Source organism: Somniosus microcephalus, chromosome 11 (assembly GCF_052327205.1).
Source record: "Somniosus microcephalus isolate GS21.2 chromosome 11, FLI_Smic_1.0, whole genome shotgun sequence".
NCBI lineage: Eukaryota > Metazoa > Chordata > Chondrichthyes > Squaliformes > Somniosidae > Somniosus > Somniosus microcephalus.
Window position 1 is genome coordinate 1,615,130 of NC_140997.1, and position 22,456 is coordinate 1,637,585.

At 49.5% G+C, this 22,456-nt stretch overlaps 1 protein-coding gene across 2 annotated transcripts in view; it reads left to right on the plus strand.

Moving 5' to 3' along the window:
* The window catches only part of llgl1 (LLGL scribble cell polarity complex component 1), a 161,494-nt gene that overhangs the window by 137,039 nt on the left and 1,999 nt on the right, over nt 1–22,456 (plus strand). For both annotated transcript variants that reach the window (XM_086000022.1, XM_086000023.1), the window contains exons 15-22: nt 828–981; nt 2,660–2,813; nt 3,619–3,735; nt 6,802–6,968; nt 8,442–8,706; nt 9,385–9,511; nt 11,034–11,128; nt 14,083–14,206. In XM_086000022.1, the coding sequence (XP_085856148.1) occupies nt 828–981; nt 2,660–2,813; nt 3,619–3,735; nt 6,802–6,968; nt 8,442–8,706; nt 9,385–9,511; nt 11,034–11,128; nt 14,083–14,206 (1,203 nt within the window). The remainder of the gene's footprint in view (nt 1–827; nt 982–2,659; nt 2,814–3,618; nt 3,736–6,801; nt 6,969–8,441; nt 8,707–9,384; nt 9,512–11,033; nt 11,129–14,082; nt 14,207–22,456) is intronic.

Sequence of the window (22,456 nt, forward strand, 5' to 3'; positions counted from 1 at the left end):
CTGTTTGTAACTGGGAGAGGGCATGAAACTGTCTGCTGTCTGGTGATGTTAGTTAGTCACCACCATAGCTTGGTGTCTCCCTCCAAGCATTCTTGTCAAACAGGATTGATAAGAATTTTGTCAGTAGGAAGCGATGAACTATTTCAGCAACTTAATTTTACTTGAGTTTCCCACAACCCTGTTTGGTTTCCTTTTGAAAGCTGTTCCCAGAGGAACCATTTATTATACTTTGAGCATTTCTTTATCCTCCTCCTTCCCCAGCTTGCTGCTATTCTCTCTTCCCTTCTTCCCTGAGGATGGGGAGGGGTGTGGGAGAGGAGACGGGTACTGGGACGGCCTCCCCCCCGGGGGAGGGGGCTGGGTCAGGCAGTCCACCAATAGCTTGCTCAAGAGTCCCTCCATGTCAGACAATAGTGTGTTGCATAAACTGTAGATGAACCTAGTGTAGAGAGTGTAAAAGAATGGGCATTGAGCGAAACTGAGTAACTATTGAAATACTCTCTGGACCATTGCAATCCATCCCATATCTCGTACTACTTCTCACTATCACGTGTTCTGCAGGCATAAACACCTGTGTCTTGAATTTGCTGATCGAAGCGCTGAACCAAACTCCACACTACTCCCTCCCTAGACATTTCATTTGTTCAACACCCTCTACATGAAAGTTAGATCTAACCTCTTGTCACCCTCCTGCCTTAGTTTGAGCCTGTTTCGAGCCTGTTTTCTGTCCTACTTTTCAGCCTTGCTGTCATTTCACCTAACTTTGTCAGGTTTTCAGTCCTGCTGACAGGAATGCAGCAGTTTGATGATGTTGATTGGCTCTCCAGGTGCACACTTCATCCGAATGACTCTCTGGCGATGGAGGGCCCACTCTCCCGGGTGAAATCACTGAAGAAGTCGTTACGTCAGTCGTTCAGGAGGATACGAAAGAGCAGGGTGTCCGGGAAGAAGCGTCTGTCTCCGAGCAGCCCTGCCAGCAAGGTACTGCTCCAGGAGGGTGGAAACTCAATCCTCCATTATTCAGTCCACCACTCCCACTGAAAGTACACCTAAATATTTAAACTTTACACTCACTGTCAGACTGTAGATGCTGAGAATAGGGACGTGTTCCTGCATCTCTTCCATTGCCTATCACCCATGTGTTTGGGAGGGGGAGGGGTGAAAGAAATGTGATGACCACTATGCTACCGTTCCTAATTTAAAGGATATGTTACTGGAATAGTAATCCAGAGGTAAAAACGGAAAATGCTGGAGAAACTCAGCAGGTCAGGCAGCATCTGTGAAGAGAGAAACAGAGTTAATGTTTCAGGTCAATGACCTTTTGTCAGAACTGGAAAAAAGCAGGAAATGGAACAGATTTTTAAGCAAGTGTAGGGGCTGGGGAAAGGAGGGAGAGGATGAAAGAGGAAGGTCTGTGATAGGATAGAAGGCTCTTCGGCAGCACCTCCCAAATCTCTTCCACCTAGAAGGACAAGGGCAGCAGTCGCATGGGAACACCACCACCTCCAAGTCACACACCATCCTGACTTGGAAGTATATCGCCGTTCCGTCATCGTCGCTGGGTCAAAATCCTGGAACTCCCTCCCTAACAGCACTGGGAGTACCTTCACCACGGACTGTGGCGGTTCAAGAAGGCGGCTCACCACCACCTTCTCAAGGGCAACTAGGGATGGGCAATAAATGCTGGCATTGCCAGTAACACCCACATCATCAATTAATTAAAAAAACACCAGTTTCTCGATCTGACTTGAGTGTTCAGAGTCTTTCTGATGGGCAGCAAGGGTCTGCTCACTAGTGGAAATGTGATGCCAGTAGGTTTGCACTTCTCAAAAGTGTGACTTGTGCACTGTAATTTTGTCAGCCATGGCACAAGATATGATTCTTGCCTTTTAGTTCAATCGGGTTTCTAAGCTGGTGTAATGTAATGCAAGCCTCGGTCTGAATCTGATCTTAAACAGGATCTGACTTTTACATCCGATGGTGGTAATGAGAGTTTACTGTGTGAGTTCAGACAATCACTAGAGCACAGCTACTCACCCAGGTGCTGGTCAGTCCTCCACTTGATTGGGATAGGCACTGAACACGGGGTAATTGTGTGGGTCAGTAGATTGGGGTGGGCACTGAACACGGGGTAATTGTGTGGGTCAGTAGATTGGGGTGGGCACTGAACACGGGGTAATTGTGTGGGTCAGTAGATTGGGGTGGGCACTGAACACGGGGTAATTGTGTGGGTCAGTAGATTGGGGTGGGCACTGAACACGGGGTAATTGTGTGGGTCAGTAGATTGGGGTGGGCACTGAACACGGGGCAATTGTGTGGGTCAGTAGATTGGGGTGGGCACTGAACACGGGGCAATTGTGTGGGTCAGTAGATTGGGGTGGGCACTGAACACGGGGTAATTGTGTGGGTCAGTAGATTGGGGTGGGCACTGAACACGGGGTAATTGTGTGGGTCAGTAGATTGGGGTGGGCACTGAACACGGGGTAATTGTGTGGGTCAGTAGATTGGGGTGGGCACTGAACACGGGGTAATTGTGTGGGTCAGTAGATTGGGGTGGGCACTGAACACGGGGCAATTGTGTGGGTCAGTAGATTGGGGTGGGCACTGAACACGGGGTAATTGTGTGGGTTTGATTTAAAAATCCCCTCCATCACAACAGGTTCAAGAAGCAAATGCCCAGCTTGCTGAGCAGGACGGTCCACGTGGGGCGGAGGTGACTCCGGTACAGAGACGGATCGAGCCACGGTCAGCCGATGATTCTCTGTCGGGTGTCGTCCGCTGCCTTTACTTTGCTGACACCTTTTTGCGAGATGGTGAGTGCTGCTTTGCGTGTCATTTGGGGGCGGGGGGGCGAACAGAAGAACTCATCCCGTCTTGTAGAGACAAGTGGAACTGTCGAAGCACCAGTTTTGAGTCAAACTGCCCCTTCTACTTAATCCATATAGTCCAATGGTTAACCTGTCCTGTGCATCCCTCACACTGAGGGATGTGATCACACTGGGGCTGAGTTGCTGGTTTGTATCTCAGTTGTATCGTTCTAGGGAGTTGTGACCCCCCCCCCCCCGCTCCCATTTCAGAGTGGGTGAGGGTCACCGTTGATAAAGGCCTAGAATTGGCCCCTTGTTTGCCGCCTTATCCTGGGCTATAGTGCATGCAGCCTTGGGAATCGGGACAAGCGGCATCTTGATGTGGCTGGAAAGCAGGAGAAATGCCAGAAGTCGCCTGCGAGCTGTGTTGATTTTTATTTATAAAAATTAGAAATGCAGTGATTGAATTAACCAGCTGCTTTTATTTAAAAAAAAAAAAAGGTCCCAGTCATTCTCACTGACCTTCCGTGTTTAACTATTTTACTACAGCTGCACTATGCTGCTGGGCAGGCACTGGGTGAGTATCATTCTGGCCTCGCTACGGCCAATAGCGTGTGGTCATTTTTGAATTTTGGCACCAGCCAGATAGGCAGCAGTGGCTTATGGGTGTTGTTTTGTTCTTGCTCATTTTGTGAGACGCTTTATCCACCTGTGGCCTTTCCCACAATAGATTTGCTCACACAGGCAGCTGTCACATTGCAGGGGTCTGCTCTTTATTTCGGTGTAATGCTTTTATTTTATTATCCTTTAGCCACGCACCACGGCCCAACGATGTGGGCAGGAACAAACGCAGGGTCTGTTTACGCTTACGCACTGGAGGTTCCGTCTAGAGAGAAGTGGACAGAGAAATCCGCAGAGGCCGTATTGGGTAAGATACACGCTCTACAGTTCCTGCACTATTGTTGTTCAGCCTGGGTCCTGTTAACATGGCACAGCCCGTTCACTTTTGAAAGCCGCCATTGAATCTGCTTCCACCACCCTTTCAGGCAGTGCATTCCAGATCACAACAACTCGCTGTGCTAATTGTTTCCTCATGTTGCTTCTGGTTCTTTTGCCAATTACCTTCCATCTGTGTCCTCTGGTTACCGACCCTCCTGCCAGTGGAAAGTTTCTCATTTACTCTCTCAAATCACCTCTCCCCTTAATCTTCTCTGCTCTAAGGTTAACAACCCCAGTTTCTCATTCATTTTATGATGTGGGGAAATGCAAAGTTATTCACTTCAGTGGGAAGAATAGAAAAACGAAACATTTTTTAAATGGTGAGACACTATTAAAAATTGGTGTTCAGAGGGATTTGAGTGTCCTCGTACACGAAACCCAAAGTTAACCTGCAGGTACAGCAAGCACTTAGCAAGGCAAATGGTACATTGGCATTTTATTACAAGGTGGTTAGAGTGCAAGAGTAAGGAAGTCTTGCTGCAATTGTACAGGGCTTTGGTGAGACCACACCTGGAGTACTGGGCACAGTTTTGGGCTATGTACCTAAGGAAGGATATACTTGCCTTGGAGGCGGTGCAACGAAGGTTCACTAGATTGATTCCTGGGAAGAGAGGGCTGTCCTATGATGAGAGATTGTGTAGAATGGGCCGATACACTCTGGAGTTTAGAAGAATGAGAGGTGATCTCATTGAAACATAAGATTCTGAGAGGGCTTGACCAGGTAGATGCAGGGAGGAAGTTTCCCCTGGCTGGCGAGTCTAGAACTAGAGGGCACAGTCTCAGAATAAAGGGGTTGGTCATTTAGGACTGAGATGAGGGAAAAATTTCTTCACTCAGAGGGTGGTGAATCTTTGGAATTCTCTGCCCCAGAGGGCTGTGGAGGCTCAGTCGTTGAGTATATTTAAGATAGAGATCGATAGATTTTTGGATATTAAGGGACTCTGGGGATAGTGCAGGAAAAGTGGAGTTGAGGTCGATGATCAGCTATGATCTTATCGAATGGCGGAGCAGGCTCGAGGGGCCGAATGGCCTACTCCTGCTCCTATTTCTTCTGTCGAGTTATTTCATCAAAGAACTCGATCAAGTTAGTCAAACACGATTTGCCTTGGACATATCCGTGCTGACTTTTATTTCTTCCCTGGCTATTTTACCTGAATCCTCATTTGGTATAAAAGTGTTCTCTGGGATAGCATTAGGAAATGGTGCTTTCTCCTCCAATGCTAGTTTTCTGTTGATTTCTAACTGAGAATTGTAGGATAGAATTTGCATATTGAGGGGCAAGGTGCTGCTGTAAACTGGGGTTAAAGGCACAATCTTGGCACCCACTTTAAATGGGTAACATTCCTGATGGGTGGGTGCTGCCAGTTTCTTCCCCTCCTTCCTTTCTCTCCCCTCCCCAATATTGCTAAACTCTTGATCTCCACCTGTGGTTTTTCTGGGAATGATGCTGACTGTAAGGGTGTGGCGAGGATGACAAACTGGGACTAATTATCATGAGGTTGTGCTCGTATCCCTCCCAATATTTAGCGTGGGGGGAGGGGGAGGAAAGGATGGGAGAGCGAACAGGCCCGAGATGAATAGTGAAGATGTGAAGTTTTGCTTGAAGGAATCTGTATTTATGCAAATCACAATGAGCATGGAAAGCGTTCCCCCCCCCCCCCCCCCGGGCGGGACTGCATCCGCTGGGAATGATGGTGCAGCATTGCACTTTGTAAATTGCCGGTTTCATTTCCTTGAGTGTTGATTTCAACCACTACTTTGCTTTGTGTGTAACGGCACCAGAGGGGGGGGGGGGGGAGGGAGGGGCTCTGCCTACTTTCTGCAGGGTACTGTACCTGGACTTTGTGTAGCTGTTGTATTACTTAGTGATACTTAGTGATTAGAAAATGAGCTTGTTGGCAGATTGAGCAGGCTGGGGCTCTTCTCTGAAAGTGAATGCAAAGCGGAGACCTGACCAAGGTCTTTAAAGTTCTGATGGTTTCGATCAGGTGGCTGTGGAGAAACTGTTTCCACTTGAGTCTAGAACAAGGGGGCATAAATATAAGATCGCCACTAACCGAGTCTAGAACAAGGGGGCATAAAATATAAGATCGCCACTAACCGAGTCTAGAACAAGGGGGCATAAATATAAGATCGCCACTAACCGAGTCTAGAACAAGGGGGCATAAATATAAGATCGCCACTAACCGAGTCTAGAACAAGGGGACATAAATATAAGATCGCCACTAACCGAGTCTAGAACAAGGGGACATAAATATAAGATCGCCACTAACCGAGTCTAGAACAAGGGGGCATAAATATAAGATCGCCACTAACCGAGTCTAGAACAAGGGGGCATAAATATAAGATCGCCACTAACCGAGTCTAGAACAAGGGGGCATAAATATAAGATCGCCACTAACCGAGTCTAGAACAAGGGGACATAAAATATAAGATCGCCACTAACCGAGTCTCGAACAAGGGGACATAAAATATAAGATCGCCACTAACCGAGTCTAGAACAAGGGGGCATAAAATATAAGATCGCCACTAACCGAGTCTAGAACAAGGGGGCATAAAATATAAGATCGCCACTAACCGAGTCTAGAACAAGGGGGCATAAAATATAAGATCGCCACTAACCGATCAAATCAAGAATTTTGGAGGGATTTCTTTATACAGAGAGCGGCGAGAATGTGGAACTCGCTGCCACATGGTTGAAGCAGAGGGTATTGATGGATTTAAGGGAAGGCTTGAGATGAAAATAGAGGAATAAGGGGGCAGGTTGGGAAGAGGCAGTTGGAGGAGGCTCATGTGGAGAATAAACACCGGCACAGACCCGTTGGGCCGAATGACCTGTGTGTTGTAGATTCAATGCAGATTCAGGTTAGTCATAAAATGATTGATCTTGTACGTTAACCCAGATTACACTGCTTTGTAATTCCACCTGGTTATCCATTCTACTTTATGTAAAGGAAATAATTAATTTCCTTTCTCCTCCACTCCACAAATTTAGGTAAAGAAATTCAGCTGATGCACCGAGCTCCTGTGGTGTCGATTGCCGTGTTGGATGGACGAGGGAACCCACTCCCTGAGCCGCTCGAAGTGTCTCGCGATCTCGCCAAAGCTCCAGAGATGCAGGGCAGCCATTCTGTGCTGATCATCTCGGAGGAACAGTTTAAGGTAACGAGCATAAGGTACAGCAGAAACAGTCTGGAGTAGTAGCCAGCGACCCTGGGTAAGGGATAGCCTCAAAAAGCAGAGATGGGATCATTGGGATTAACCTAAACCACTGGGAACAGATGACATGCAAGAGACATTGAGGCTGCAATTAGGAATCATTAGAACCAGATAGCAAGGTGGATGGGGAATAGGTCCCCGGCGAGAATGGTAGCAGCTAATCAACAGGTGGGTATGGACCCCGAAACTACAGACCAGGAAAAGGAAGACACACGGGGCAAGGAGGGAAATCTACATTTTAAGATGTGTGTACAAATGGTAAAAGTTTTTTTTTAATGTAGAAACTAGAAATTGTTGTGACAGCAGGGAGCTGTGATGTAATGAGAATATCTGAAACTCCAGGGAATGGGAATGAATAGAACATGCCGGGGTATAGAGTGAGGAGGTGGCGTTGCATTGCTCATCGTTGATGAATGGGAGGTAAAAGAAGTTGATCCTGTGGAAATGTGCAGAGAACTACTCTGGGTTTACATCTCTAATGCAAAGAAAACCCCGATCGAGCGATGGGGATATTACACCAAGTGTTCCAACACTCTCCTGGCCGACCTCCCATCTTCTATCCTCAATAAACTTGGCTCATCCAAAGCTCTGTCTGTATCCGAACTTGCACCAAGTCCCATTCACCCATTGCCCCTTGTGCTCGCTGACCCACATTGGCTCCCAGTCTTTTTTTAAAAATTCTCATCCTTGTATTCCAATCCCTCCATGGCCTCAGCCCGACAACCCTCCGATTTCTGCACTCCTCTAAATCTGGCCTTTTGCGCATCCCCTACTCCCTTCGCCCCACCATTGGAGGCTGTGCCTTCAGCTGCTTAGGCCTTAAACTCTGGAATTTCCTGCCTCTCTACCTCTGTAGATGTGTTAACCTCTCCAGATGTGTGCATGTAAACAGGTTAAAAATCCAAGTTAGATGCACTCAATACCCGAGATTCCCCCAGGATGGGTGGATGGGAGCTTGGGTTTACGCATCTTGAGGTTCCAGTCTCGGACTCAAAGCTCCGAGGAGGCAGCAGGATCTATTCAGGTTTGGTCGAACACCAGTAGGGTATCAGAAGGCAAGAAGTTACCCAACTTTACAAAAACATTAGTTCTGAACTATCCCCAGTCTCTGTTAGTTGATCTGGGGCAGGGCATAAGTCTGATGTGGAACAGCCTGGGTTCCTGCTACCGGTTGTTGTACTTTGACCCCCTTGTTGGAAAGTGGTTGTGTGTGGAGATTGGGTGAGGATGGAATCTGGCTCGGCTGTAGTGCCTTCTGTGGTCAAGTAGCCTCCCAAACACTTGCTGTTACATCTGGGATGTGAACAATGGCGACTTGTGCTTGGCTGTATCCCCAGTTAGGAACTGCCACCTTCATGGGGGAGAAGTTGGGTGACTCTGTAGTATTCTCTTACTAAAGCTTTGATTTGTGTGCAGGTGTTTACGCTCCCGAAGGTAAGCGCGAAGACAAAGTTCAAACTTACTGCCCATGAAGGATCCAGAGTGCGGAAATTGGGGTTAATGAATTTCCCCAGTGTTGCCTCGGACGACTATTCTGAGAACTGCCTAGTGTGTTTAACGAACCTGGGAGACATTCACATTTTCACAATCCCAGGGCTCCGGCCACAGATGCGATACGACTGCATCAGGAAAGAAGACATCAGTGGCATCGCTTCGTGCGTCTTCACAAAAACAGGCCAGGGTAACTTGGAGATTTAAAAAGCATTCAATGATTTTTCAGCAGTTTGTGGTACATCCCAGGCTGCCAGCCCCTGATAAACATGCTTAGCTGCTACCTAGTGATGTAATTGAGGTCACGGTTAGGGAATCTGTCGAGTGTGTTCAATCAGTCTGGCACGGTGCTCCTCTACGGTGGTGCCATACTAGTACTGTTAGTAAAAACCTAGCCTTTCTCCCCCTACTCGCACCACCTCCCCCACCCAATCCGTTAACAGCCAGATTAAAAATCCTGGAATCTTACAGCGCGGAAGGTCATTCAGCCCATCGTGCTTGTGCTGGTTCTTGGAAAGAGCCGTCCATTTAGTCCCACTCCCCTGCTTAAGAGACCTTTTTAATTTCATGTTTTAAAGGGGATGCGATGCTATAGTTGGTTGGTTTGAAGACCGATTTCTTGTCTCGAAGGCCCAGTTTGAATCAGTTCCGACTGATGTGGTTTGAGGTCGATCTGAGCAAGTTTGCTGCGTGGAGACTGTGACTTTTGCCAGAATGTTTTTCCCATATGTAACTGAGGATTACGGTGCGGTATTAACAAGTGGTCGGACCCATGGAAGCAAACTTTTTGGAATTACAAGCCCTTAAGTTGATACCCGGTTATGTTGCTGCTATATTGATGTATTTCCGGCTGCTTTTGTTGTTTTAGGCTTTTACCTGATATCTCCGTCTGAGTTTGAACGATTCTCACTGTCTGCCAGGAACATAACTGAACCACATTGTGTGGTGGCATGGGAAGGTCCAAGAGATCACTTGAGCCCAGTCACCAGTCTACGGTAAGTAGTATATAAACAAATCAAATTGACACTCTGCAGGCAATTCTACTACTCAAAATGCAGTCTGTGAAAGTATCTTCGGGGGGTGGGGCGGGGTGAGGGATACAGGAGGAGGGGTTCTGCGTATATCAAGATGAAGCATATTAATGCTGAGAAATGGTGAACTTTATTCGTTCATGGGATGTGGGTGTTGCTGGCAAGGCCAGCATTTATTGCCCATCCTTAATTGCCCTTGAGAAGGTGGTGGTGAGCCACCTTGACCCTATTGAGATACCCATGATCAGGATCAAGCACTTCCAGGTCCGGCTTAGCACAGTTAGATCTAGACTAAAGCTGTTCCTACATTGGCCCAACAATGCTTTAACACAAACCTCCTGTGTGTCTGTGTGACCTTCCCATTTCTTTCACCAGTTGTCCTCATTGTCTTTCTCAAGACTGCATGTTCTGAGCAGTATAGCAATGTACACTCGAGCTATCACTAGCAATTGGACGTTTGCTCCATTCTTAACTGAATCCAGAGCCAAAATCTTCGTCCCCTACTGCTCTACCACTGAGCTGGGTTCATGCCCCACTCCAGGATTTGAGCGCATAATCTTGGCTGACATTTCAGTGCAGCATTGAGGCAGCGCTGCGCTGTCGGAAGGGGCAGCACTGAGGGAGCGCTGCGCTGTCGGAGGGGGCAGCACTGAGGGAGCGCCACGCTGTCGGAGGGGGCAGTACTGAGGGAGCGCTGCGCTGTCGGAGGGGGCAGCACTGAGGGAGCGCTGCGCTGTCGGAGGGGGCAGCACTGAGGGAGCGCTGCGCTGTCGGAGGGGGCAGCACTGAGGGAGCGTTGCGTTGTCGGGGGCAGCACTGAGGGAGCGCTGCACTGTCGGAGGGGGCAGCACTGAGGGAGCGCCGTGCTGTCGGAGGGGGCAGCACTGAGGGAGCGCTGCGTTGTATGTTTATTTGTTCACTCAATGTGGACAGTGTTAGCAAGGCCAGCATTTATTGCACATTCCGAGTTGCCTTGAGAAGGTGATGGCTCTTCTTGACCAGCTGCAGTCCGTGTGTTGTTTGTGCTCCCACAATGTTAGGTAGGAAATTCCCAATGGTGATGGAGGAACAGCCATTTCTGTGCAAATCAGGTTGTTGCGCGACTTGGAGAGGATGGTGTTCCCATGGAGTCGCTGCTTGGTAGAGCTTGAGGCTTTGAGGTGCTGTCGAAGTAGTCTTGCCAAGTTGCTGCTTTCCTCTTGTAGATAGTGCGGACTGCAGCCACAGTGCGCCAGTGGTGGTGGGAATGGATAGCACATACAGCAGCCACGGTGCACCAGTGGTGGAAGGAATGGATATTAAGCCTGATGACAGTGGCACTAATCAAGCTCTGGCTTCCCTCAAAGTCTGTGCAGAATAATGGCTGAGATTGGCAAATTGCCGGGTGGGTCATTGCTAATCGTGTCTCTAGCCTCTACAACCTAGTTGCTTATGCCTCCACTTTGGTTTCCTTCACTAATTGATATTTTCCTTTCTAAATATTCAGCAATAACTCTCAAGGGTCCCCCAAGATGAATCAAGCAAATGGAACTCACAAAATTCAGAGCAAAGAGGACTGCAATTGGTTGGGAGCCTCTGACGGTATGTTCCTGCTGCCTCTCCCTCTCCGGGTGATGCTCTGTAACAGGCTGTTAGAAACAGTTTATCAGTTGGCTATGGAATGGATGAGATCTCTTTTTGGAAGTGGAGCTGGAGGGAGAAGAACCTGACTGGCAGCCAGGGTAGTCTGGAGGGACCCAGGAAAAATGCGCACATACCTCAAGTTGATGAGCTGGTGAAAGTTATCATGGTTGTGAAGGTGATAAGCAAAATTGTTCATTGCACTGTACAGTTGAAACTACAGTGAGCCAGTTTAAAAATGAATAAAGTGGAGTTAGAAGGGAATAATGCTCACCATAAGGATTTGTGGAGAAAACAAGTCTGAGGAAGTCTTGATCACACTGTACAGAGCTCCAGCCAAATCACCTTGTGTGCTGTGTCCGGGTCTGGTCACTGAGTAACCGGATCTGAGTTAGACTGGAGAGACTCAGGCTTTCCGGCCTGGAGAGGAAGTGTCTTAGATACTATATATGGACACAGTTAATCTGGAACAGTACTAATAGTGCAGGACAAGGGGGTGCAGATTCATTCTCGTCAAAGCTGACTTTAGGGCTGATATCGGAATTCTTCAGGAAGCAATCAACACTTGGAATGGATGTCTGCGAAACAGTGTAGGGTAGTTCTGAATATCAGGGAGCACCAATATAACTGGCTTGTGGTAATGAGATGCGCTTGATGGGGAGCAAGGATTGCAGGATGCGGTGAGGTGGGTGGATTAGGGTGAAACATAGAAGATAGGAGCAGGAGTAGGCCATTCGACCCCTCGAGCCTGCTCCGCCATTTAATGAGATCATGGCTGATCATCCAAATTCAGTACCCTGTCCCTGCTTTCTCCCCCTATCCCTTGATCCCTTTAGCTTTAAGAAATATATCTAACTTGTTCTTGAGTATATTTAATGAATTGGCCTCAACTGCCTTCTGTGGTAGAGAATTCCACAGGTTCACCACTCTCTGGGTGAAGAAATTTCTCCTCATCTCTGTCCTAAATGGCTTACCCCTTATCCTTAGACTGTGACCCCTGGTTCTGGACTCCCCCGCCATCGGGAACATCCTTCCTGCATCTAGTCTGTCTAGTCCTGTTAGAATTTTATAAGTTTCAATGAGATCCCCTCATTCTTCTAAACTCTAGCGAGTATAAGCCCAATTGACCCAATCTCTCCTCGTACGTCATTCCTGCCATCCCAGGTATCAGCCTGGTGAATCTTCGCTGCACTCCCTCCATGGCAAGAACATCCTTCCTTGGATAAGGTGACCAAAACTGCACACAATACTCAAGGTGCGGTCTCACCAAGGTCCTGTACAACTGCAGCAAGACATCCTTGCTCCTGTACTCGAATCCTCTCGCTATGAAGGCCAACATACCATTTGCCTTCTTAACCGCCTGCTGCACCTGCATGCTTACCTTCAGCGACTGGTGCACAAGGACGGCCAGGTCTCGTTGCACTTCCCCTTCTCCCAATCTATTGCCGTTCAGATAATAATCTGCCTTCATGGTTTTTGCCACCAAAGTGGATAACCTCGTATTTATCCACATTATACTGCATCTGCCCAATCACCCAACCTGTCCAAATCATACTGGAGTTTCTCGGCATCCTCCTCACAGCACACACACCCACCCAGCTTTGTGTCGTCTGCAAACTTGGAGATATTACATCTAGTTCCCTCGTCTAGATCATTAATATATATTGTGAATAACTGGGGTCCTAGCACCGATCCCTGCAGTACCCCTCTAATCACTGCCTGCCACTCAGAGAAAGACCCGTTTATTCCAACTCTTTGCTTCCTGTCTGCCAACCAGTTCTCTATCCAAGTCAGTACCTTACCCCCAATCCCATGTGCTTTAACTTTGCACACTAATCTCTTATGCGGGACCTTATCGAAAGCCTTCTGAAAGTCCAAATACACCACATCCACTGGTTCTCCCTTATCTATTCTACCGGTTACATCCTCAAAATATTCCAGTAGCTTAGTCGAGCACGATTTACCTTTTGTAAATCCATGTTGATTTTGTCCGATCCTGTCACTGTTTTCCAAGTGCTCTGCTATTACATCTTTTATAATGGACTCTAGCATTTTCCCCACTACCGATGTCAGGCTTACTGGTCTATAGTTCCCCGTTTTCTCTCTACCACCTTTTTTGAATAGTGAGGTTACATTAGCTACCCTCCAATCCATAGGTACCGTTCCAGAGTCTATCGAGTTCTGGAAGATGACCAGTAATGCATCTACTATCTCTAGGGCCACTTCCTTAAGTACCCTGGGATGTAGATTATCAGGCCCTGGGGATTTATCAGCCTTCAATCCCGTCAATTTCCCTAACTCCACCATTTCCCTACAAATACTGATTTCATTCCGTTCCTCCCTCTCATTAGACCCTATGTTCCCTGACATCTCTGGGAGGTTATTTGTGTCCTCCTTTTGTGAAGACAGAACCAAAGTGTTTAATTGGTCTGCCATGTCTTTGTTCCCCATTATAAATTCCCCTGATTCTGACTGTAAGGGACCTACGCTTGACTTCACCAATCTTTTTCTCTTCACATATCTATAGAAGCTTTCACAGTTGGTTTATATGTTCCCTGCAAGCTTACTCTCGTACTCTATTTCCCCCTGAATTGGGAGGTTGAGCTGCTTCGCACCGATTGTAGGAACAGAAAAAGACCAATTCCTTCAGGCCAGTTTATTGGATCCAAATTTGGTTGTTGAATCAAAGTAGAACCAAAACACTCCTCTCCCCAAGACCAAGGGTTCTTTTGATTTCTTGAGTCTAAATGATTCTGTGGTGCCAGGTTAAGCTGTTAAATCTTGAAGGGTGGGAGGAGGCTTGTGTGAAGTATAAACATGGACCTGTTGGGCCAAATGGCCTGTTTCTGTGCTGTAAATACTTTGGAAGCCATCGCTAACCCGGGTGTGAAGTTACCTGCTTGTTTTTTGACCAGGGGTGCTGGAGGATTTCCAACTCTCGTTGTCTCAGACTGCACTCGACTCCCCCAACAGCAGCGCTGACATCACGCTGGACACGACAGGTGACATGACAGTGGAGGATGTAAAAGATTATTTGCCGTGAGTATTCTTATATGTAGATATTTTCAAAATGGGATGTGGCAGAGGTCCTGAATCATGGGACTTTGTGTGGGGTATGTTCTGCTGTTGCTTCCATAGGTGCCGTTGTTTTAAAGTGGTGGAAAACGACTTTTTTGGCTGCTGTTCCTTAACAGGTGCGGCTCACGGAGGCCAGTGTGCGGGACGGGGACACTCTGATTCGTACAGGTTTAGCATTGCCTCTCGCTTTTGTACTCTGTCTCTGTTTCTAAAATCCAGGGTCCTGTTTGCTGTTTTTTTTTTAAACCGCTTTATCAACTTGTCGTCCCACTTTTTGAATATTTGTGTTTGTACAGGGCCTTACTGATCACTTTTATACAGCACCTTATCGATGTGTTTCAAAGATCTCAAAGTCTTCACATGCAATGAATTATTTGAAGTGCTGTAGCTGTTGTGGAGACTAAGTCTCTGCTCTTTGAATGGAGCCAAAAGATCTACAGTTGCCCACTGAACATGGACCAGGTGTTGGTTTGATGTAAAAGTGCCTTATGGTCAGTGTAATGTTGGGAATAAACTTTCCGAGTGCAGGTCCAAACGGTGCTGCTTTTAAAGCTACTGTTTGATTTCCTAGTTCACTTCTCCCCCCAGTGGGGCTGCTTACTCTCTGTCTGTCGGCTCTCGCTGGAATAGTGCAGAAATCTCTGAAAATGGCACCACTTCACCTGGTGCTGCTGGTTTGTGGGCAAACCATTCAGATGAAAAACAGAAACTGCGAGTGCAGAACTGATCGTGACCCTCAAAAGTTCTTTCATTCTAATGGTAACAGTTCTGCTCTGGGGTATTTAATTGTCTCAATCAATTCTTTTCATCGATTCCAGGTGCCCTGTGCTGTTCCTTCTACCCCTATCCTCACTGCTCAATTTGAGATTTGTTCCACAGTTTCCCGCTCTAGCTTATTCTTTCCAAGTACCACCAAACTGTGGCCTAACCTGACTGTCCATCTTTCCTCCTACAATCTATAGCTTTTAGATCACTCATCTCAAAATTGCTTTTTTTTTTTGCAACCTTAGTATCCTGAACAACAACTTGCATTTATGTAGTGCTTTTAACGTAGGAAAACATGCCAAGGCATTTCACAGGAGTTTAACGAGGCAAAAATTAGCACCACGACAAAGAACGAGATATTAGGAGGTAGGTTTTAAGGAGAGAATTCCAGAGCTTGGAGCCTAGGTGGGTGAAGGAAGTCGGCGATGGATAAGAAGCCTGAATGGGCCCTGGCCCTTCAATTGGTTTCTTGATTTAAAAGCAAGTTTGTTATTAACGTCTTATTTTAAAGCTGTGATATTTGAGATTTGGTTGCTGAGTTCTGACTCTGAGCTGTGGCTCTGAGTGCCTGGCGCATGATGAACACACTGGCACAAGCTGGTATTCTTCCTTTAGAGGGGGACCAGCTGGCTGTGGGCTGCATGGCAATGAGCTGGTCTGACTGGGTGATTTCCTGAGCTCGCCATAGCTCACTGCAGCAAATGTATTTCCTGCACAGCTCAAATTCATTCTATCTTGTCTTTGCAGGGACAGAATGGGAACTTACGGCGAGAGTGTGATTATTCTTCTATAAATGCACTGAATTAATGTTTAATCCAAATCCCCTCGGTTTCATTAGTTACTGCCTTTGGGGGAAATGTTTCTTGATTCTTTATGCATGATCATCAATGGACATCCACTCATTATCTTCTCAACAAGGGTCACTAGATAGTGACTGAGCAGAGTCAGCTTAAGTAGTCAGTCCGATGCTGCTGAACATGCGTTGGCAAACTAGTGCCTACAAACACTGACATCCCAGTGTGTGGAGGCTGCATTTCATTGAGACTCTATGATGCTGTATAAACACAAGTAATGTAATGAGGGATAATGTCACTGCTTTGGTGTCCGATCCTGCATTACTCTGACATACAGGTGGAGTCTGAGCCTTGCCTGGTTTCTGGTCCCATTTCCTTTGGTCCTGTTTATTGCCTGATTTTTTTTAATTTGCTTATGGGATCTGGGCGTCGCTGGCAAGGTCAGCATGTGTTGCCCTCGAAGGTGGTGGTGAACCGCTGCAGTCCGTGTGGTGAAGGTACTCCCACATTGCTGTTAGGGAGGGAGTTCCAGGATTTTGACCCAGCGACGATGAAGGATCGGCGATATACTTCTAAGTCAGGGTGGTGGGGAACTTGGAGGTGGTGGTGTTCCCATACGCCTGCTGCCCTTGTCCTTCTAGGTGGAAGAGGTCGTGGGTTTTGGAGGTGCTGCCGAAGGAGCCTTGGCGAGCTGCTGCAGTGCATCTTGTAGATGGTGTACACTGCAGCCACGGTACGCCGGTGGTGGAGGGAGTGAATGTTTAAGGTGGTGGATGGGGTGCCAATCAAGCGGGCTGCTTTGTCCTGGATGGTGTCAAGCTTCTTGAGTGTTGTTGGAGCTGCACTCATCCAGGCAAGTGGAGAGTATTCCATCACACTCCTTACTTGTGCCTTGTAAATGGTGGAATGGCTTTGGGGAGTCAGGAGGTGAGACACTTGCCGCAGAATACCCAGCCTCTGACCTGCTCTTTTTGCCACAGTATTTATGTGGCTGGTCCAGTTAAGTTTCTGGTTAATGGTGACCCCCAGGAGGATGATAGTGGGGGATTCAGCGATGGTAATGCCATTGAATGTCAAGGGGAGGTGGTTAGACTCTCGCTTGTTGGAGATGGTCATTACCTGACACTTCTGTGGCGCGAATGTTATCTGCCACTTATCAGCCCAAGCCTGAACGTCGTCTAGGTCTTGTTGCATGCGGGCATGGACTGCTTCATTATCTGAGGAGTTGTGAATGGTGCTGAACACTGCAGTCATCAGCGAACATCCCCATTTCTGACCTTATGTTGGAGGGAAGGTCATTGATGAAGCAGCTGAAGATGGTTGGGCCTAGGACACTGCACTGAATGTGGATATTTGGCTTTATTCACTGCATGTTGAAGAGGAATGGTGTGTCCTATATATTAAAGCATGTTGATCAGATTAAAGATGTGTTCTTCAGTGATTCAGTTCAGTGGAGGTATTGTTGCTGTGGGTGCACAAGTCATGTTGGCATAGCAACCAGAGGGCCCACTGCCAGGCTAATTCACTATTAAATCTGGACACACTGACTTGAAACTGCTTTGCTCATCAAATGTGACATAGCAGCAAGAGCAGTTTGAATGGAACATTACTGGGGCGTTAACATTCGAGAGGCGCAGAAGTGGGCAGCGGGTTAAAAGAATAGGAGGGGAAAAAACACACTTGGCACCGATTATAACCAGTGAATTGGAAAATCGATTGAAGCTGTTGGTCCAGGAATAGTTGGTGCCTGCTGCCAAATGTGCTAGAAAACCTGTATTTTCAGTGCTTGCTGTCTGATCCTGACTTGGTCGCCTTGTACCCCCAAAATCTACATTTGACTTCGCTGCCCTCCGCCCACCCCAAAGAAACAAATTGACTGTAAAAGTAATAAACCGTGGAATAAGAGGCAGCGACGAGAACCTGTTTTTCTGCAGACTCTGCAACCGGCTGGGCAATAAAACTAGGGCAGTCCCAGGTTCAATACCCGATGTCAGCTGGGGCACCAGTGGGTTGCTGCAATTATGCTCTGTGCTTCTTGATGGTACAGGGGGCGAATAGCCAATAGTTCCCATTACCGATCATTCCTGCGGCAAAGCGCATAAGTGCAGGTCATGTTGGGGTGAACTGTGATCTTGTCCCAATGCATATTAAATAGCCTGCTGGAAAATGAGGGGCCATTTGGGACTTGAGCTATTGGCATCAACAGAACAGGGCCTGAGAAGAGCGAGAGAAACATGGGAGTGTGCAAAACTGCATCCAGTGTCACTCAGACACCTGAGGAGGATGATTCTTCTAATGTTCCCATGAGATGGAGTGGCCATGGGGCAGGGGAAGACCCAAAGGCCTAGAAATTCAGTTGTTTGCGCCAGCCGCTAGCGCCTTAGAGGAGGAGATGTGGGGCGCTAGGCAGCTAGTGGCCGGGCGCAGCGCGATCTGCGCCTCTCCCCAACTTCAGTAAAGATTTAGCGGCGGCGCAAAGCCTTTGCGCGCGCTCAGCTGCGCGCGCAGATCCTGACGTCATTTCATCGTGCAACGCCCTTTGTTCGCCCCAAACCGGAAATTCAGTGGCGCCGGCCTATTGTGCGCCTGGCGCCCCTAGCAACTGGTAGAGGGGAACGGTTCTCAGTCGCTGCGGGGGGCGCAAATTAAAGGGCACTCCTCCTGCAGTAGAAAAGGCAGCCATTTTGCAACACTCCTTCTTTGTGAGAGACGGATCTTTGCAGAGAGACAAAGGTAGAGAGCTTTCTGGTTTGGCTCAACACTCGCACAGGTACTTGTGGCTTCAGGCCACAGCTTTCCACTTGTCTTTAACGTCAGAGCCATATCATTGATTGGAAACATATAATGGGGGCTGCAATGGGTGCAAACGTTGGCCTTCTCCATTGCATTCAAAGGGCTCAGAGACGCCGTGAGAGAGTGCCAGACATGGCCAGACGGAGAGGGGGCAACAGGCGTCGGCAAAGGAGGCCTTACCCACCCAGGGTATACCGCCAGCAGTTCTCATATCTGAACATGTCTGACGAGCAGTGTGTTCGGAGGCTGCGATTCCGAAGGGCGGTGGTCACTGAGATCTGCCACCTGCTTCGCGGAGATCTGCAGCCACATCTGAGGAGGACACCTCTGTCGGTGGCAGTGAAGGTGATGGTGTCTCTCAACTTCTATGCCACCGGCTCCTTCCAATCCGCTACTGGGGACATTTCCAACATCTCCCAGTTTGCCGTGCATTGCTGCATCCGCCAGGTGACCAATGCTCTTTTCAGAAGGAGACGTCAGTTCATCTCCTTCTCCATGGCCCTTGTCAAGCAGCAACAGCGTGCAATGGGCTTTGCAGCATTAGCGGGCTTCCCCATGGTGCAGGGCGCCATTGACTGCACGCATGTGGCTTTGTGGGCACCTCTGGAGAATGCCGAGGATTACCGCAACCGGAAGGGCTACCATTCGCTCAACGTGCAGTTGGTGTGTGACCACAGGCAGCTCATCCTAGCTGTCAATGCCCGCTTTCCAGGCAGCAGCCACGATGCCTTCATCCTGCGCCAGACTTCTGTGGCAGACATGTTCCAGGCCCAGCCTCACCCACGAGGATAGCTTCTCGGGGACAAAGGCTATCCTTTGTGCACCTGGCTGATGACCCCGCTCCGTGCGCCCAGCACCCCTGCTGAAGAGGGATACAATGACGGCCATCAAGCAACCAGGAACATCATTGAGCAAACAATCGGCGTCCTGAAGCAACGGTTCCGCTGTCTGGATCGTTCCGGAGGAGCCCTACAGTATTCGCCTGAGCGAGTCTCCCATTTCGTGGTCGTGTGCTGCATGCTGCACAACCTGGCTATCCGCAGGACTCGGCCACTGCCACCAGAGGAGGAGGACCAGCACAGGAGGGAGGCAGAAAGTGCAAGGGCCGCCCGTCGGCGGCTTATTGAACGTCGGTTCTAGGCCCCCTCTCAGGGACTGGCTTGTGGCACAAGAAGAATGTAGCTGCTCCACAAGCCCTCAGCCGAGCAGGGCAACCAGGACTTCCAAAAGAAAGCATGGACAGTGCGATTTAAGAACATTTATTTCTTTGAAACCTCTGCCCTTCCCACATTACAAACTAATGGAGAGAAGCACCCCCCAAAAAACACACAGCGACCAGTCTCAGCCTTTCAAAAAACACAAATCTAACAGTCTCGGCCTTTGCATGTGAAAAACATTTGGGCACACCTACTTTTTGCCCTGCGAGGGTGATGCCTTTCGCATCCGTGACTGGCCCCTGCCCGCCCTGCAGCTCCTCCTCAATGGGACCCCAGTGGCTGCAGCAAGGCTAGGGGAAGGCTGCTGAGGGTCACATGGCGAGACGGCAGATGCCCTTGGGGGTCGGCCTGGACCAGCTCTGGCCCTGGAGGGGCTGACTGCTGCAACTCTGCTTGTGCGGCAGCAGTCTGTCCAGCGGCTGGTGGCAGCTGCAATGGAGGAGTGGCAGTGTCGGCTGCAGGAATGCTGCCAACCTGACAAATCACAGGTACTCCCTGGTCGCCTGAGACAGTGGCACTCGCACGGGCCAGCACTGCAGCATGCGCAGCAATCTGCTGAAGCACAGGCTGCTGCGGCGCGGCGAGTGCCCTGGCGATGCCTGGCCGATCCAGCAAGGGTGGCAGCAGTTAGTGCCCGTGTGGCCCTGGTCTGTGTCCGCATGACACCAGCCAGTGAATGGACGGCACGACTGAGCACTTGGCTAGAAGCCGCCTGTGCTGTCCCGAATTCCTGCACACTCCTTGACAGTGACTCTATGGAGTCAGGCATCCTTGCCACTGCAGCCATGAGCTCAGTGTGCCTGCGCTCAGCCTGGGCGGCCATTTCCTCTAGGAGCCGCACCTCCTCTGCGCTCACCGTCGCAGGACTGGAGGCTACACTCCCCCTCCGGGGAGAAGTCTGCCGAGCTTCCCCACCCCTCCCGCGTTGCTGCAGGCCGCTGGGCTTCACTCTCCTCCGACCCTCCCCCCCCCCCCCCCCCAGCTCCCCTCCAGGGAAGACGTGTCCCCATCATCGCCATGGGCTGCCTCGGCTGAGGGTGGCACTGATGGTCCGGCTTCCTCTTCCTCCTCCTCCGATTCACTCACAGTGCCAGGTTGGGGGCCCGCCTCCTCACCTGGCGATTCAGCATCTGAAAGCAGGGAGGCACAAGAGTTGCTTTAGAGTGAGGACAGGGCGGCAGCGAGGGAGGCATGAGTGCTGCTATGCACTGCATTGGTCGGACAGTGGCAAAGGATGCTGTTCTGAGGCGCAAGTGGAAAGAGAGGTGTCAAAAAGGTGATGCCTTTACCATTGGGGCCCAGAACAGGGTCGGCATCTCCACTGGCGACTGGGCCAATCAGCCGGCCTGACATAATGCGCTCCACACGCTGGTCCAGGTCGGAGAGCTCTTTGAGGTCAGGACGGCCTCCCCCGGTCTCACGCTGCTGCCTCCGGTTGTGCGCCACCTTGGCCTGCAAGAGAAAGGACGGCCTCTAAGTACAGTGTGAAGCCCAGATCTTGTCTGCACTGCCTCCCATGGTGGACTAGCCCTGACAGTGTGAAGCCCTGATCTTGGCTGCACTGCCTCCCATGGTGGATTAGCCCTGACAGTGTGAAGCCCTGATCTTGGCTGTACTGCCTCCCATGGTCGAATAGTTTGTACAGTGTGTAAAGTGCTGAATGTGCAAGTGATTTTCATGACAGTCCCATAGCTGCTGGATGAGGGCTGGGCATTAGGGCTTTCAGGTCCCTTTGCCCATAAACTGAGGTGCACATGCAGGGATGAGGAGGACACTGGAAAGGGTACTCACCCTGACAACCCGAGTGAGGTCGTTGAACTTTTTCCGGCATTGCACAGGAGTCCTGGCAACCACGCTGTTGGAGGTCACCCTGTTTGACACCTCCCTCCAGGCTTTCCGATAGGCGCTGGGCAGCGGCCTCCTGCCACCTTCAGGGAACAGAACATGGCGCCTGCGCTCCACTGCGCCAACCAGCACCCTCAGGTCACCGTCGCTGAAGCGCTGCGCTCTCTCCCTGGCCTTCTCCATAGTCCTTTTGCGTTGCACAGATCAAGCAGCAGTGGTCAGGCCTTGCTTCAGGGCTGCAGTGTGCAGGGCGTGGCAGGCAAACAAATCCACCCTCCCCCTTTAAGAGCTCGCCGGCGCCAGAGTGTCTGCCGTCGAGCAGCAACTCGCTGCGCCCGCCCTCGGGGGTATCGCCCCGGTCCGCCGGCTTAGCGCCTAATGATAGTCGTGCATCGCCTGTTTTAGCGCAGCAGTAACCTCTTGGGGTGATGCCACTGAATATCGGTGAAGGTGGCGCGAAGTTGCGCCGGGCGCAAACTTTAGCGGCCGCCCGGCTGTAGCGCCCCAAACGTGGCTATACTGAATTTCTAGGCCAAAGGATGCAGTTAGTATTTTGAAGCCTTCGTTTAGCAATTTGGTGTTTCCTGTTAGTGTCCAAGGGAATGAGTGGTTTGTTGTCCCCTGGTGCCCTCTAGTGGCCTGTTTAGTTCAGAACAATCGAGCAAAATTGCGGGGGGCTGAGAAAATGAGTCGTCGTTGGTTTGGAGTTCGCAGAGGAGGGGGAAAGTGGTGCGTTTGATTCAAACCACCTGTTGAAATGGAGTGAAAGAATTTTTGTATCTTTATAATTTGGACTG